Raw genomic sequence first — 12,668 nt, forward strand, 5'->3', positions numbered from 1 at the left:
TTGTTGAAGTATAGCCACTCTTAGGTCTGTGATCGAGTGACCAGAGAGATTGAAGTGTTCTCCAACTGGTTTTTGAATGTTATAATTCTTGACGTCTGATTTGTGTCCATTCATTCTTTTACGTAGAGACTGTCCAGTTTGGCCAATGTACATGGCAGAGGGGCATTGCTGGCACATGATGGCATATATCACATTGGTAGATGCGCAGGTGAACGAGCCTCTGATAGTGTGGCTGATGTGATTAGGCCCTATGATGGTATCCCCTGAATAGATATGTGGACAGAGTTGGCAACGGGCTTTGTTGCAAGGATAGGTTCCTGGGTTAGTGGTTCTGTTGTGTGGTGTGTGGTTGCTGGTGAGTATTTGCTTCAGATTGGGGGGCTGTCTGTAAGCAAGGACTGGTCTGTCTCCCAAGATCTGAGAGAGCGATGGCTCGTCCTTCAGGATAGGTTGTAGATCCTTGATGATGCGTTGGAGGGGTTTTAGTTGGGGGCTGAAGGTGATGGCTAGTGGCGTTCTGTTGTTTTCTTTGTTGGGCCTGTCCTGTAGTAGGTGACTTCTGGGTACTCTTCTGGCTCTGTCAATCTGTTTCTTCACTTCAGCAGGTGGGTACTGTAGTTGTAGGAATGCATGATAGAGATCTTGTAGGTGTTTGTCTCTGTCTGAGGGGTTGGAGCAAATGCGGTTATATCATAGCGCTTGGCTGTAGACAATGGATCGAGTGGTATGATCTGGATGAAAGCTAGAGGCATGTAGGTAGGAATAGCGGTCAGTAGGTTTCCGATATAGGGTGGTGTTTATGTGACCATCGCTTATTAGCACCGTAGTGTCCAGGAAGTGGATCTCTTGTGTGGACTGGTCTAGGCTGAGGTTGATGGTGGGATGGAAATTGTTGAAATCATGGTGGAATTCCTCAAGAGCTTCTTTTCCATGGGTCCAGATGATGAAGATGTCATCAATGTAGCGCAAGTAGAGTAGGGGCATTAGGGAACGAGAGCTGAGGAAGCGTTGTTCTAAGTCAGCCATAAAAATGTTGGCATACTGTGGGGCCATGCGGGTACCCATCGCAGTGCCGCTGATTTGAAGGTATACATTGTCACCAAATGTGAAATAGTTATGGGTCAGGACAAAGTCACAAAGTTCTGCCACCAGGTTAGCCGTGACAGTATCGGGGATACTGTTCCTGACGGCTTGTAGTCCATCTTTGTGTGGAATGTTGGTGTAGAGGGCTTCTACATCCATAGTGGCTAGGATGGTGTTTTTAGGAAGATCACCAATGGACTGTAGTTTCCTCAGGAAATCGGTGGTGTCTCGAAGATAGCTGGGAGTGCTGGTAACAAAGGGCCTGAGGAGGGAGTCTACATAGCCAGACAATCCTGCTGTCAGGGTGCCAATGCCTGAGATGATGGGGCGTCCAGGATTTCCAGGTTTATGGATCTTGGGTAGCAGATAGAATACCCCAGGTCCTGGCTCCAGGGGTGTGTCTGTGCGGATTTGTTCTTGTGCTTTTTCAGGGAGTATCTTGAGCAAATGCTGTAGTTTCTTTTGGTAACTCTCAGTGGGATCAGAGGGTAATGGCTTGTAGAAAGTGGTGTTGGAGAGCTGCCTAGTAGCCTCTTGTTCATACTCTGACCTATTCATGATGACGACAGCACCTCCTTTGTCAGCCTTTTTGATTATGATGTCAGAGTTGTTTCTGAGGCTGTGGATGGCACTGTGTTCTGCATGGCTGAGGTTATGGGGTAAGCGATGCTGCTTTTCCACAATTTCAGCTCGTGCACGTCGGCGGAAGCAGTCTATGTAGAAATCCAGGCTGCTGTTTCGACCTTCAGGAGGAGTCCACCTAGAATCCTTCTTTTTGTAGTGTTGGCAGGAAGGTCTCTGTGGGTTAATATGTTGGTCAGAGGTGTGTTGGAAATATTCCTTGAGTCGGAGACGTCGAAAATAGGATTCTAGGTCACCACAGAACTGTATCATGTTCGTGGGGGTGGAGGGGCAAAAGGAGAGGCCCCGAGATAGGACAGATTCTTCCGCTGGGCTAAGAGTATAGTTGGATAGATTAACAATATTGCTGGGTGGGTTACGGGAACCATTGTTGTGGCCCCTTGTGGCATATAGTAGTTTAGATAGCTTAGTGTCCTTTTTCTTTTGTAGAGAATCAAAGTGTGTTTTGTAAATGGCTTGTCTAGTTTTTGTAAAGTCCAGCCACGAGGAAGTTTGTGTGGAAGGTTGGACCCTAGCATCAGGGAGCAAGTGATATAACTGATGCAATCTGAGGCAAAAGTCTAGGGAGACGATGATAATTAAAATAAACCATTTAGATGACACCTAATGGCCAGATTCTGCTCTCATTTACACACTCATTTAAGTCTGGAGTAGTTTCATTAGCTTCAGTAGATTTTATCCAGATTTACCCGGGTGTGAGAGAGAACCAGATTTGACCCCCTCTGGTTTAGAAAAAGGCAAACCTACAATATTCTTCCATCAGAGTATACAAAAGCAAAGTGACAAGAAGTCTACTGTGTTTGTTGCTAGTGATGGTGAAGAACAAAAGATGTACACTTTCCCTTCATCAGGAACGAGACTGACATGTACCAGATGAACTAGTCAGGCAGCTCCTATTGCCTGGCCATAATTTCTAAGTTGCTGTGCTTAGATCTTTATGAAGCTATAGTACTGTACTGTCTACAAAGCTAAAGCATTTGGTTGATTAAATTGTCTTCAAAAAGATGCTTCAAAGGATTCCTATACAATGACTAAAAGTAAATTATGGTGTAACATTAGCTGATTAAGACAAGACTTCAAACTGAGTAATTCCCATCAGATGGACACAACAGTGGTTAAAGCAATAATGTCTATGTGCATAGTGCCTGATGTGAGTCATCATAATGTAATGAGGCTCAAAGAAAAAACAAAATGACAGATAAGATTTTTGAAGAATAAAGAAAGAAAAATTGACTTAAACAGTGATTTCTAAATTACTACTATTTATAGTATGCAATGTTGTAGCCATGTTAATCCCAGGTTATTAGAGACACACAGTGGGTGAGATAATATCCTTTATTGGATCAACTTCTGTTGGTGAAACAACAAGATTTTGAGCTTACACAGAGCTGTGTACACCTTGTCTCTCTATTATATATAGTGTCCATCTCTCATATGTACTATTATGATCACCATTACCATAGTACCCGAACACCTCATACCCTCATGTATTTCTCCTCACAAGATACAAATCTCTTTTTCCTATTTAGATTGTGAATTCTTCAGGGGAGGGATGTGGTTTACTATACGGTTTATACAGTGCCTAGCACTAATCTTAGTTGGAGTCCTATGCACTACCCTAATACCAATAAAATAATAGTAACAGTGAAGGAGCTTTTAAATTGAGGCTAACCCTTTGAGAACAAAGAAGAAATTGAAAATCGCATCTGTGAAATATTTTAGGTGCATTTTAATTAACCATAAATGTATATCAAACTGGTTCTATTTTTAAGTCTTCATACTCTAGATATGTTTTTGTAAACAAACCTATCTTCCTGAAAATCCAACCAATCCCCTCCAAACGGTTCACCTTATACTGCTGGCAATGAGATGACTCTTGTAGCAAGACTGAAAAATTGTACAAAGCTTAGCATTATACCTTCCAGTTAAAGAAGGTAAACCAACCTTTGTTAGCACAGGCCATCCATTTGAGGTTGTCAGCAAAAGCAGCTTCTCTTCCGATCAGATAGGTAAACATGCGAACCTGAAAGTACAATATAACAGATTAACTCACTTAATACTTCAGTTCCATGCTTAAAGCATATGCAGGTTAGCTATTCTACATATGTTCAGTTCACATGTATAGAAACGCATCACAAAATAGTTTAAAAATCTATGCCAGTAAAATATTTATGACATAGTGCGTTTCTTTGTTCTGTTTAACAAAGTGGTTATCATTCTGGATGTTTTTAATATCTGGCACTTAACCAAAGCCATAAGTAAAGATAAAAGAAAACAAATTAAAACTACTGGTAAATAATATGAAGTCACATATTTGAGATGTCTGTTGTGCAGTTGTGAATTTAGAAGGCTGCTCTGGTCTTGGGGTTGTATTTTAATAATTAAATACATCACTGCTATAGATGTGGGAACTTGAAACAACCTACTGGCAAATCCTCTCTGTCTTTCAAAAAACAATGTATACACAGTGGTAGATATACACGCGACACTGAGGATATCCAGGTGGTAAATTGCAGAGCCATGTGACAAATTACTTAGACTGTCCTTCTGAACTCTACCCACTTATTCATCTCACTGACACTACTAATGTATTAATTTTTGTGCAGCTTCAAACAGCTGCCATTTAATATAAAATAAAATAAAACAAAACCAACCCAGTGAAATGATTCCCTCTCTTCAAAACACCTTCACTCAAACTCTTCTCTAAATTACTATTTATTTAATATAGATGCTTAAATGATTTCCATTTTCTTACTAGCTGAGTATCTCACAAACATTAATGAATTTATCCTCACAATACTCCAGTAAAGCATGAAGCGTTATTTTACAGATGGGGAACTGACATAGAGAGAGGTTATGTAATTTCAATACAGTCACGCAGGTAAACTGTGCCAAAGCTGGGAACTGAACTCAGATCTCCGGGGTCCAAAGACTTCCCCTTTGGAAACAATATTTTCCCCTCAATTTTACTCACTCCCACTTCTATCCTCTGATGTATTTTATTTTGTAATTCTTTGTACTTCTTTAATGGCTTTCAAATTGCAAATATAATACAAGCGTATTACATATGTTAATGACGTCTGACAATGCCCCAGTAAGTTAGGTATATTATTAGTGAGGGATGAAACTTTTGTTTGTTCACCAAAACGGGTGAAACTTCCTGAAACTCATCTGTTTGGATTTTTGATGAAACCTCCCAAACTGACAAAGGCTGGCCAGCGACCCATAATCTCCACAAATCCATCCCTTAAAAGGAATCAGTTCTCTCTCCCACCCACTATCATTTTCTTTGCATCTTCCAGAGACAGGGACTGCTACTTTCTCCCCACCATTAGCACAGGGTGCTTATTTCAATCTCTCGGTTTCTTCAGTAACCCATTCACCCTCATCTTGTGTCTTTGGGATGACAGCAAGACAGGCCTGGCTTTACACTAGACTGGCAGAATATCTTCAGGGAAGCAGAAAATATGCCCACTTCCAGACCATAGACTTACGGATCTGAAAACGACTGATCAGAGCTCATTTAAACAATGTCTTCCCTCCTTAACTTAATGACTAGAGTATTTTTCCCTTAGGACCATGACAAAAGCCCAACAGGAAAGAGAACATTAGAACACCTGGTTCTTTTTCTTGACAGAGACTCTACACAAACTTCTTCAGTTAGTCTCTCACTTGCAAACAGCTTGCCATAGCTCTTATGAAGCCATCAAAATCAAGCTTAAACGGATTTTTAACAGATTATAAATGTAGAGTAAGAACACAATGTCATATAATACTTTTTAATTTGTATTAAATAGACATTTAATTGGAAACATAAAACAATAGTAAATGCTGGTTTCTATCACCTGAAAACACCACCACAGATTTTAAGTCATCATTGTCAGGTAAAACGTATTGCAAGGGAGGAGGGGTTGTTGTATTTTCTTTAAACACACTTTTTGACAAGCACACCAGCATTTTTTGATTGCAAATTGTTCTTTTGTAAAAAAGAAGCAGAGTCAACTAACTGGATCTCAATCAGTAAAACTGATAGACAGTAGCGTGGAGATATTCAAAATCTTTGTCTCAAAAAGACCATCCCTTCTAATGGCTATATACTATAGAAAAACTCCAAATCAAATAGTTCAAACACCTCTTTAGCAGAGCTATGTTGAGGGCATTCCCACAGAGGTGAATATACAATGGACATTGAAACCCTGGTCCTGGTCCTGGTCCTACACCTTTGTAGTCAACAGGAGTTCTCCCATAGACATCAGGAAAACCATCTGATAGCACACCAGTTAATTAGCTATCATAAATATTAAATTTAAGAATACTTCTTTTGCTGATAAGCTTTTTCCTTTTTAGTTCCACTTCAGCTGCTGTTTATTATGCTCCCAAACATTTCAGATTTAATTTTGTGCTCATTGAAATAATATCACTGACAGGAGCTGGGCATGATCTTCAACAACTTTTGCTATAGTATTTCCATTCTGACCTGCAGTATCCCTGCTATTCCATTCCTTCCTTAAACAGAAACCACCAGTATCAAATTGCATGATTGTTTTGTGATGTGAACAAAAGGAAATTAAGGTGAGATGAAAAACTCTGGTATTTTGAATCCAGTCTTCCAAAAGTTAAAAAAAAAATCATGCATCATCTCACAATGATTTCCAGTCTCCTCTTAGCTGTTTAGAGAATGCTGCTTTTGTTTCTTGTCAAACCCTCAAACTTGTCAGGTTTGTCCCACATGCAACATTAAAGTACACGGCATGCCATTAAGAGGTAATATTGGTCTTTTTTTTTGCACTATTACTGCTTCTTCACTTTTTGACTAAGATCAAATGCAGTGTCAGTTTCATAAGTGATGTGACTTCTATTGAAAAACTATATTCTGCTCTTTCAGGCCAGTGAACTGGATTTAATTAGTAGATATCTCTTTTATCTCTAACTTCTGTGATCCTACTGCAGTAGCCTGATGTAACCCAGCAAAGCCAGACGAACACATACACTTTGAAAATAAAAGTATTTCACCAAGATGTGCTTTTAACATATCTTTGAAACGAAAAAAGCTTCTAAGTAAAGTAAGATAATCAGATTCCATATTTGATACTTAAATCTCTGAAGGTACTTTCATAGACTTAGGTACATTTTTCTGGTCTTTTTTCCCTTTTTCTATAGAATGCAGTACTTTAGAACATCACATCTCAATTTAAAAAACGTTTAAAGTTTGAAAAGTAACAGGTAAAGACAATGCTTAGTAGATCTTTTTCCTGGGGCTTTTTGTTGTGGATAATATTTTGAGAGGAGGTTAAATTTGAGTCAATAAATCCATGAATTCCAAGAGGTTAGATGCATCAGATAGTGTACGCAGTGAGAGAGGAGAGGGAAGTACAAGCTGAATAGAGGACATAGTGATAAGAAATGAATAAGTCTATTTGTTTTTTGCGAAAAGTTACTAAATCCTGGTAGGCTCAAAGGACCTTCAATACTAGAAGTAATGAGAGAATGAAATAGACCTTTATAGTTTAAAAAAATGGTTGGTGCTTCTTTGGAAGATTTTGCTGATTCAAAACCAAATTTAATACACAGGTTATATGTTTCCTGTAGAAATGCAGACGTTCAGTGTTTTCAGATTTTAACCATGAGATTTTATGGTTTTTAACTTATTTCCAGACTTTTATAACATATAACCAGATTTTAACTTATTTCAAGACTCTAGCAAAAAGAATTATTCTTGAACCCAAAGTGTGCATAGATTTTAGTCACACTTTTAGAATCCAAATAAATGCCAGTTTTTTGGTGCAGATATAGAATATACTAATCCCATTTAAATGAGCATCATTGGAGACATATTTAAGAAATAGTTCATTTCTAAAAATCAGGTGCTTCTTCAAACACCTAGCAATAATATTCTGCCCTCTGAGTAGATCAGTCAATGGGAGTCTGTAGTAGTGATGTTTATAATATTACATTCTCCTGGGTGGATGGATAAACAGGCAGACATATACATGCACACATGCCCTTAAATTAAAAGATTCAAGAGTAGAAGCCTTGAATACTAGCAAAATACTGTATCTCCGAAGTTATTAATTACAAGAATGCTGCTCAAAGCATGACCAAACAAATACCTGAAACTAGAAAGAAAGACTCTGGATCTCTTTGGCCCTCTCCAGACCCGCAGAAAAACTGTTCAACAAGGATTGAGGAAAAGCTGAAGAGTAGCTGAGCTTGATGACAGATTCAAAATTTGTCTCATTTTCTAATGGCCTTAATTGTTTCTGTGTCTTGCAGACTCTCCGCAAGGAAGATATTTTAATTAAACACAGGAATATAACATGTTTTGTAGTAACAACTATAGTTCCCATATTATTTGTGAAAATAGAGAAAATTCTGAGCTGCATATTATACAATTAAGAGTTTGAATTCAATACAAAACCAAATCCTGCTTTCATCAGTAGAAGGCAAGACAACTTTACTGAAGTATCACTGTCCAACAAACTTTCCAACAGATACCATGTTAGAATCATGGCTTAAAAAAAGCAAGAAAAAACAAAGGCTTAATTTGCTTCAGCCTGTAATGCTCATTAGTTAATTTTGGTTGCAAACTCGCAATGTGGATGATCTTAAATAATATGGGAAAAAATTAATATCAAAGGAATAACCAGATGTAAAGAACTTTCAAAATCCTCTGATTTAATATATTTACAATTTAAACAAATACTCAACAATACAATTCCTTCCATTTTTAATTAGCTATTCCTGCTCATTTGCAGTGAATCAAAAATGATTTGTAGAATACCACCAATACCACCACTGTAGGTAAAAGTTCACAGACAGGGTGATTTTTGCTTCAGATTCCTGAAGCTTTTGGAAGTTCTTTCTCTTTTCTTTAAATCCAATCCTTTTGTCAGTTTAAATACTTTTTAAGGTCCACATTTTGCTTCCAGGTTCATTTAGGTGGCTCTCATTTAATTCAATGGGGGTCACCTATGCCCAATTGCAAAATTTGTCCCAAATATGTTCCCAGTTGTTCTAAAAATCAAACACAGAAAATGTAATCATTTACTTTTTTGTAATTTTGTTAAAAATATTTTTAAAAAAATTATATACTGATTTTAGTGCATTGAATTAATTTGATGCAATTAAGTATGTTCTTAATCTGTAAAGAAAATACCATTAAGTGTAATTTTTTATTTCCATGCTTTGTTGATGGCTATCTAAAATATTAGTAAACACAACCTTTAATCTCTAATCACAAGAGAAACAATACAATCAGAAGTATACCCCCAAAAATGTGACATAAATCACTGTCTCTGTTTATCTTCCTGAAAACAGTGCTGCCTATAGTCTATGTGGAAACTGAATCCACCTAGAGATTTATGTTTAATGGTCTCCTTTAATCTACAAATAATCAAACTGCAACTGTGTTCCTAATAAAAGAATTCCAGCCTTATCTAAAGGAGAAAGAGGCAAATATGGTAAGATGCTAGAACAGCAACCAAATTGCATTAAAGCTACAAGTAATAAAAATTCACAAATGGGTATCATAGATCATCATGAGAAATGGACTGCCATTCTAATGGTGCTGCAAGGATGTTAATGATTTTTCCCTGAGAGTGTTTTATACACATATTTCATGTGATGTAAGCAGTGTTTCTAGAAAATATTTTAAGCATCAGTACTAATTGTTTGACATCTACCTTGAAAGAAAAAAAAAAAAAAAAAAAAACGACCAGTCTCACAGCCTTGAAAATGACTGATCAGAGCTCATTTAAACAATGCCTACTTTCCTTAACTTAATGACTAGATTATTTTTTCCCTTAGGGCTATGGATTATAACAGTATATCAAATATGTTATTAACCTTAGCCATGAAATATAAAAGCAAAAGAAAAACATAATTTCTACCTACCTTTTATAAAAACCAAAAATAAGATAACCTATCATTTAAAATATCTCCATACTGCTCCATATTCAGTACCAATGGGTTACTGCTCAGCATAGTTAAGAGAAAACAAGTATAATGAAAAAAAAAAGATGAACTGTACTACAAGTGAAACTATTTTACATTGGTTTTAAAAGTGCCAAATTAGATTTATATACAGATATCTGTATTCTATCTTGATTTTGAGGACAAGCTTTAGAAATCAGCTAGGAGGATAAATAATTCTTATTATCTGCCACTTCTAAAAGTTTGTCTGATCAGTTAGTTCAATGAACCCAGTGGTTTAAATTTTATTTACTATGAACTTGCAGTGGGAAGTTATCACTGAGGACTAACTATTCAATGCAATAACAGCTTTACAAAAGCCAGTGCCTTGCCACATTTGTTTTCTGCTTTCAGATACTATGGTCATGAGTGAAGTATAAATAGATTAGGGCTAAAACTTTCCAAAATGCCGAAGTGACTTAAGAGCCTAAGTCCCATTTTCAAAAATGACTTAAGGCATGGTTTTCACACAGTTCTTATACTGGTGTAAATACTCTGGTTGGGCTGTGGATGATATTTTAATAATAGTTAATTCTTCTACATGTACAATACAGCCCTGACTGTGGACATAGTTAAATCAGCATAAAGGTGCCTTAAACCGACAGCATATTCTCATTCCCATACAGGAGTAGCTCTACCCATATAAAGCAACTTTATATCTATATGATGGCACACACAAGGGGGTGTGTATTGGGTTAACTATATAAGTATAGTTAAAGCAGTACAACTTTTACATTTGGCCAAGCTCTGAGGCCCATAGAAACCTAAGTTCCATTCACTTTCAGTGAGACTCACATTTCTATGTGCCTAAATCTGTTCTGAAAAATGGGATTTAGGCACTTTAGAAAATTTGACCCTATATGGATTAGATGTTAAGTATAGGAGTGAATTTTGATATCTCAGATACCACTGTAAAGTAAATGCTGGAAAATACAGACTTGTAATGGTGACCACCATATCTTCTCTAGGGTCTTTTGTGGAATAAGTGAACAGTAGAACTACTCTGAAAAGTGACTGATTGAATAAGGTGTCTGTTTTACATAATCTGCTCCACATGTGTAGTATTATTACATTGTCTGGTACTAAATAGATATGGGACTCAGATGTTTGGGAGAGAAGCCAAAAATTAAACATTTTTAATTTTCAGACCTAGGTCTCTGTGGGGAGAGGAAATATTCACAGGCAGAAATATTAGTTTTCAATTATTATAACTGCTGTTTGCAACTTTGAACATTTTTAGCCATGTCAGAATCATTGGCTGCAAAGCAAATATTGTCCAAAAAGGCAAATATTTCGCTTTTGGGACTACATTTGCTATTTCTGCACTGTCTGCAACTCCAATAGGAATGCCCTGAACTACGATTTCTGTTATGCAGTGCTACAGTGGTAACAGATGTTGGGAAAGAAAGCTCTAAATTAATGTTACAGACCCTGAAGGGTAGGATCTATAATAGAGCTTGTGGCTAACTTTCTTTTCTAAGTGCTTTTAGATGCTGGATGCCTGAAAGCAGCATTGGAGACTAATGTCCTTTATCCTTCTACAGCAGCTGTAGAAACTTCCTAACATTGCCCCACTATTATGTGTCAGTTCATACTTAGATGAAGGGGGCAGACACTCTCCATTCAGCTACCATCCTATCAGATGAGATTGCTAACATGGGTTCTGATGAATCCAAAATGTGACGTGATCAAATGCTTACTAAGAATTGGACTAATTCCAACTATTCATTTTATATAGGCCAGATTCTCTTTTGATATTTTGCTTTTTTATGATTGATTGATAATTGTGTTCCAGAACAGTAGCCTCTGGTAGTGGGCTTGTGAGATAAAACACAACATGTGGACTATTGCAATGACATGTTTGTGCTGGTAACCCTGATCGGTGTGTCTAGACAAACAAACTGGTGTTTGTGTGTTAAATTACCAAGTTAAGTAGTCCACACAAAACTGAATATAAATCTTGTACCCAGGTGACTAAGGAATAGTTAATTAGATGACCAGTAGAGAATATAGATATTTAATTGACTATTGTTATTTTTAAAACCTCTTTCCTTTGCCCCCCATTCTTCCATCTCCTTTCCTTTTGATTGCTACATGCACTTCTTGCAGTTTGCCTTAAAATAGATCATAACTTAGATTGCACAACTTTATTGTCTGCATGTGGCTCACTATTGGTGAATATGTAATCAGTATCAGTGAAATGTCCAGTTAATGGGTTTATATAATTCTGGTGAAATCGAAAGATGGACCCACTGGGCATGTGGTGTGCAACCTGCAGCTATTCAACTGCAATACTTCACTCAGGATACTGGTGAGAGAGCAGTGGATGAAGAATGGGGACTTGCTCCTCTGTATCCTAAACAAGATGAGCTGATCTAGGGTAATTGCAACTGTTAGTCAGGGGAGCTGATGAAAGGCTCGTCCCACAACTAAACTCTGCAAGGCTCATCATTCTGCAACCCTGAAGGTTCTTCTTGATGCTGAACAGCTGGTAAAATAATATTTTCAGATACTTAAAGCTGCCAGAGGGGAAAGGGAACTTCTGCTTGCAGCTGACAGTGAAGTGAAGACCTTTTCTTGCAGCTGCAAGCTATTTCATGGACATCTCCAGCAGAATAAAGTTTCCTCTCTGACTTGCCAAGAAATGACAGTTGCCTCTACATTGAATTGATCAAGATACTTCAATATTCATTGGATCAACAGCTGAGAGAATATTAGAGGGACAAATAATATTCAAGTTAATAGCAGGCTACTTTTCAACTACACCCAGAAAACTTGGGACTAGAGGTCATCTAGAATTAACTTATATTGTTGAAATCTAAGTTTCATAAAGGATTTTCTATGAATGTCTGAATTTCATGAAATTGAGTCATGGATGGGGCTGCTTTTTCTTCAAGCCTCTTTGGGAGTACTTATATTTCTGAACGGACATTTTGGATTGTGAATCTAAGCAAATAAAGTCACTGGTACTA

General features: G+C 37.4%; 1 protein-coding gene across 11 annotated transcripts in view; it reads right to left on the bottom strand.

Moving 5' to 3' along the window:
- The window catches only part of CACNA2D3 (calcium voltage-gated channel auxiliary subunit alpha2delta 3), a 732,114-nt gene that overhangs the window by 259,324 nt on the left and 460,122 nt on the right, over positions 1-12,668 (bottom strand). For all 11 annotated transcript variants that reach the window (XR_006282707.1, XM_038411603.2, XM_038411604.2 and 8 more), the window contains one exon: positions 3,670-3,748. Coding sequence is in view for 10 of the 11 variants with exons in the window: in XM_038411603.2 (XP_038267531.1) it covers positions 3,670-3,748 (79 nt within the window). In the remaining variant the exon portion in view is untranslated. The remainder of the gene's footprint in view (positions 1-3,669; positions 3,749-12,668) is intronic.

This window comes from Dermochelys coriacea, chromosome 7, assembly GCF_009764565.3.
Source record: "Dermochelys coriacea isolate rDerCor1 chromosome 7, rDerCor1.pri.v4, whole genome shotgun sequence".
In the NCBI taxonomy this organism is placed as follows: Eukaryota; Metazoa; Chordata; order Testudines; family Dermochelyidae; genus Dermochelys; species Dermochelys coriacea.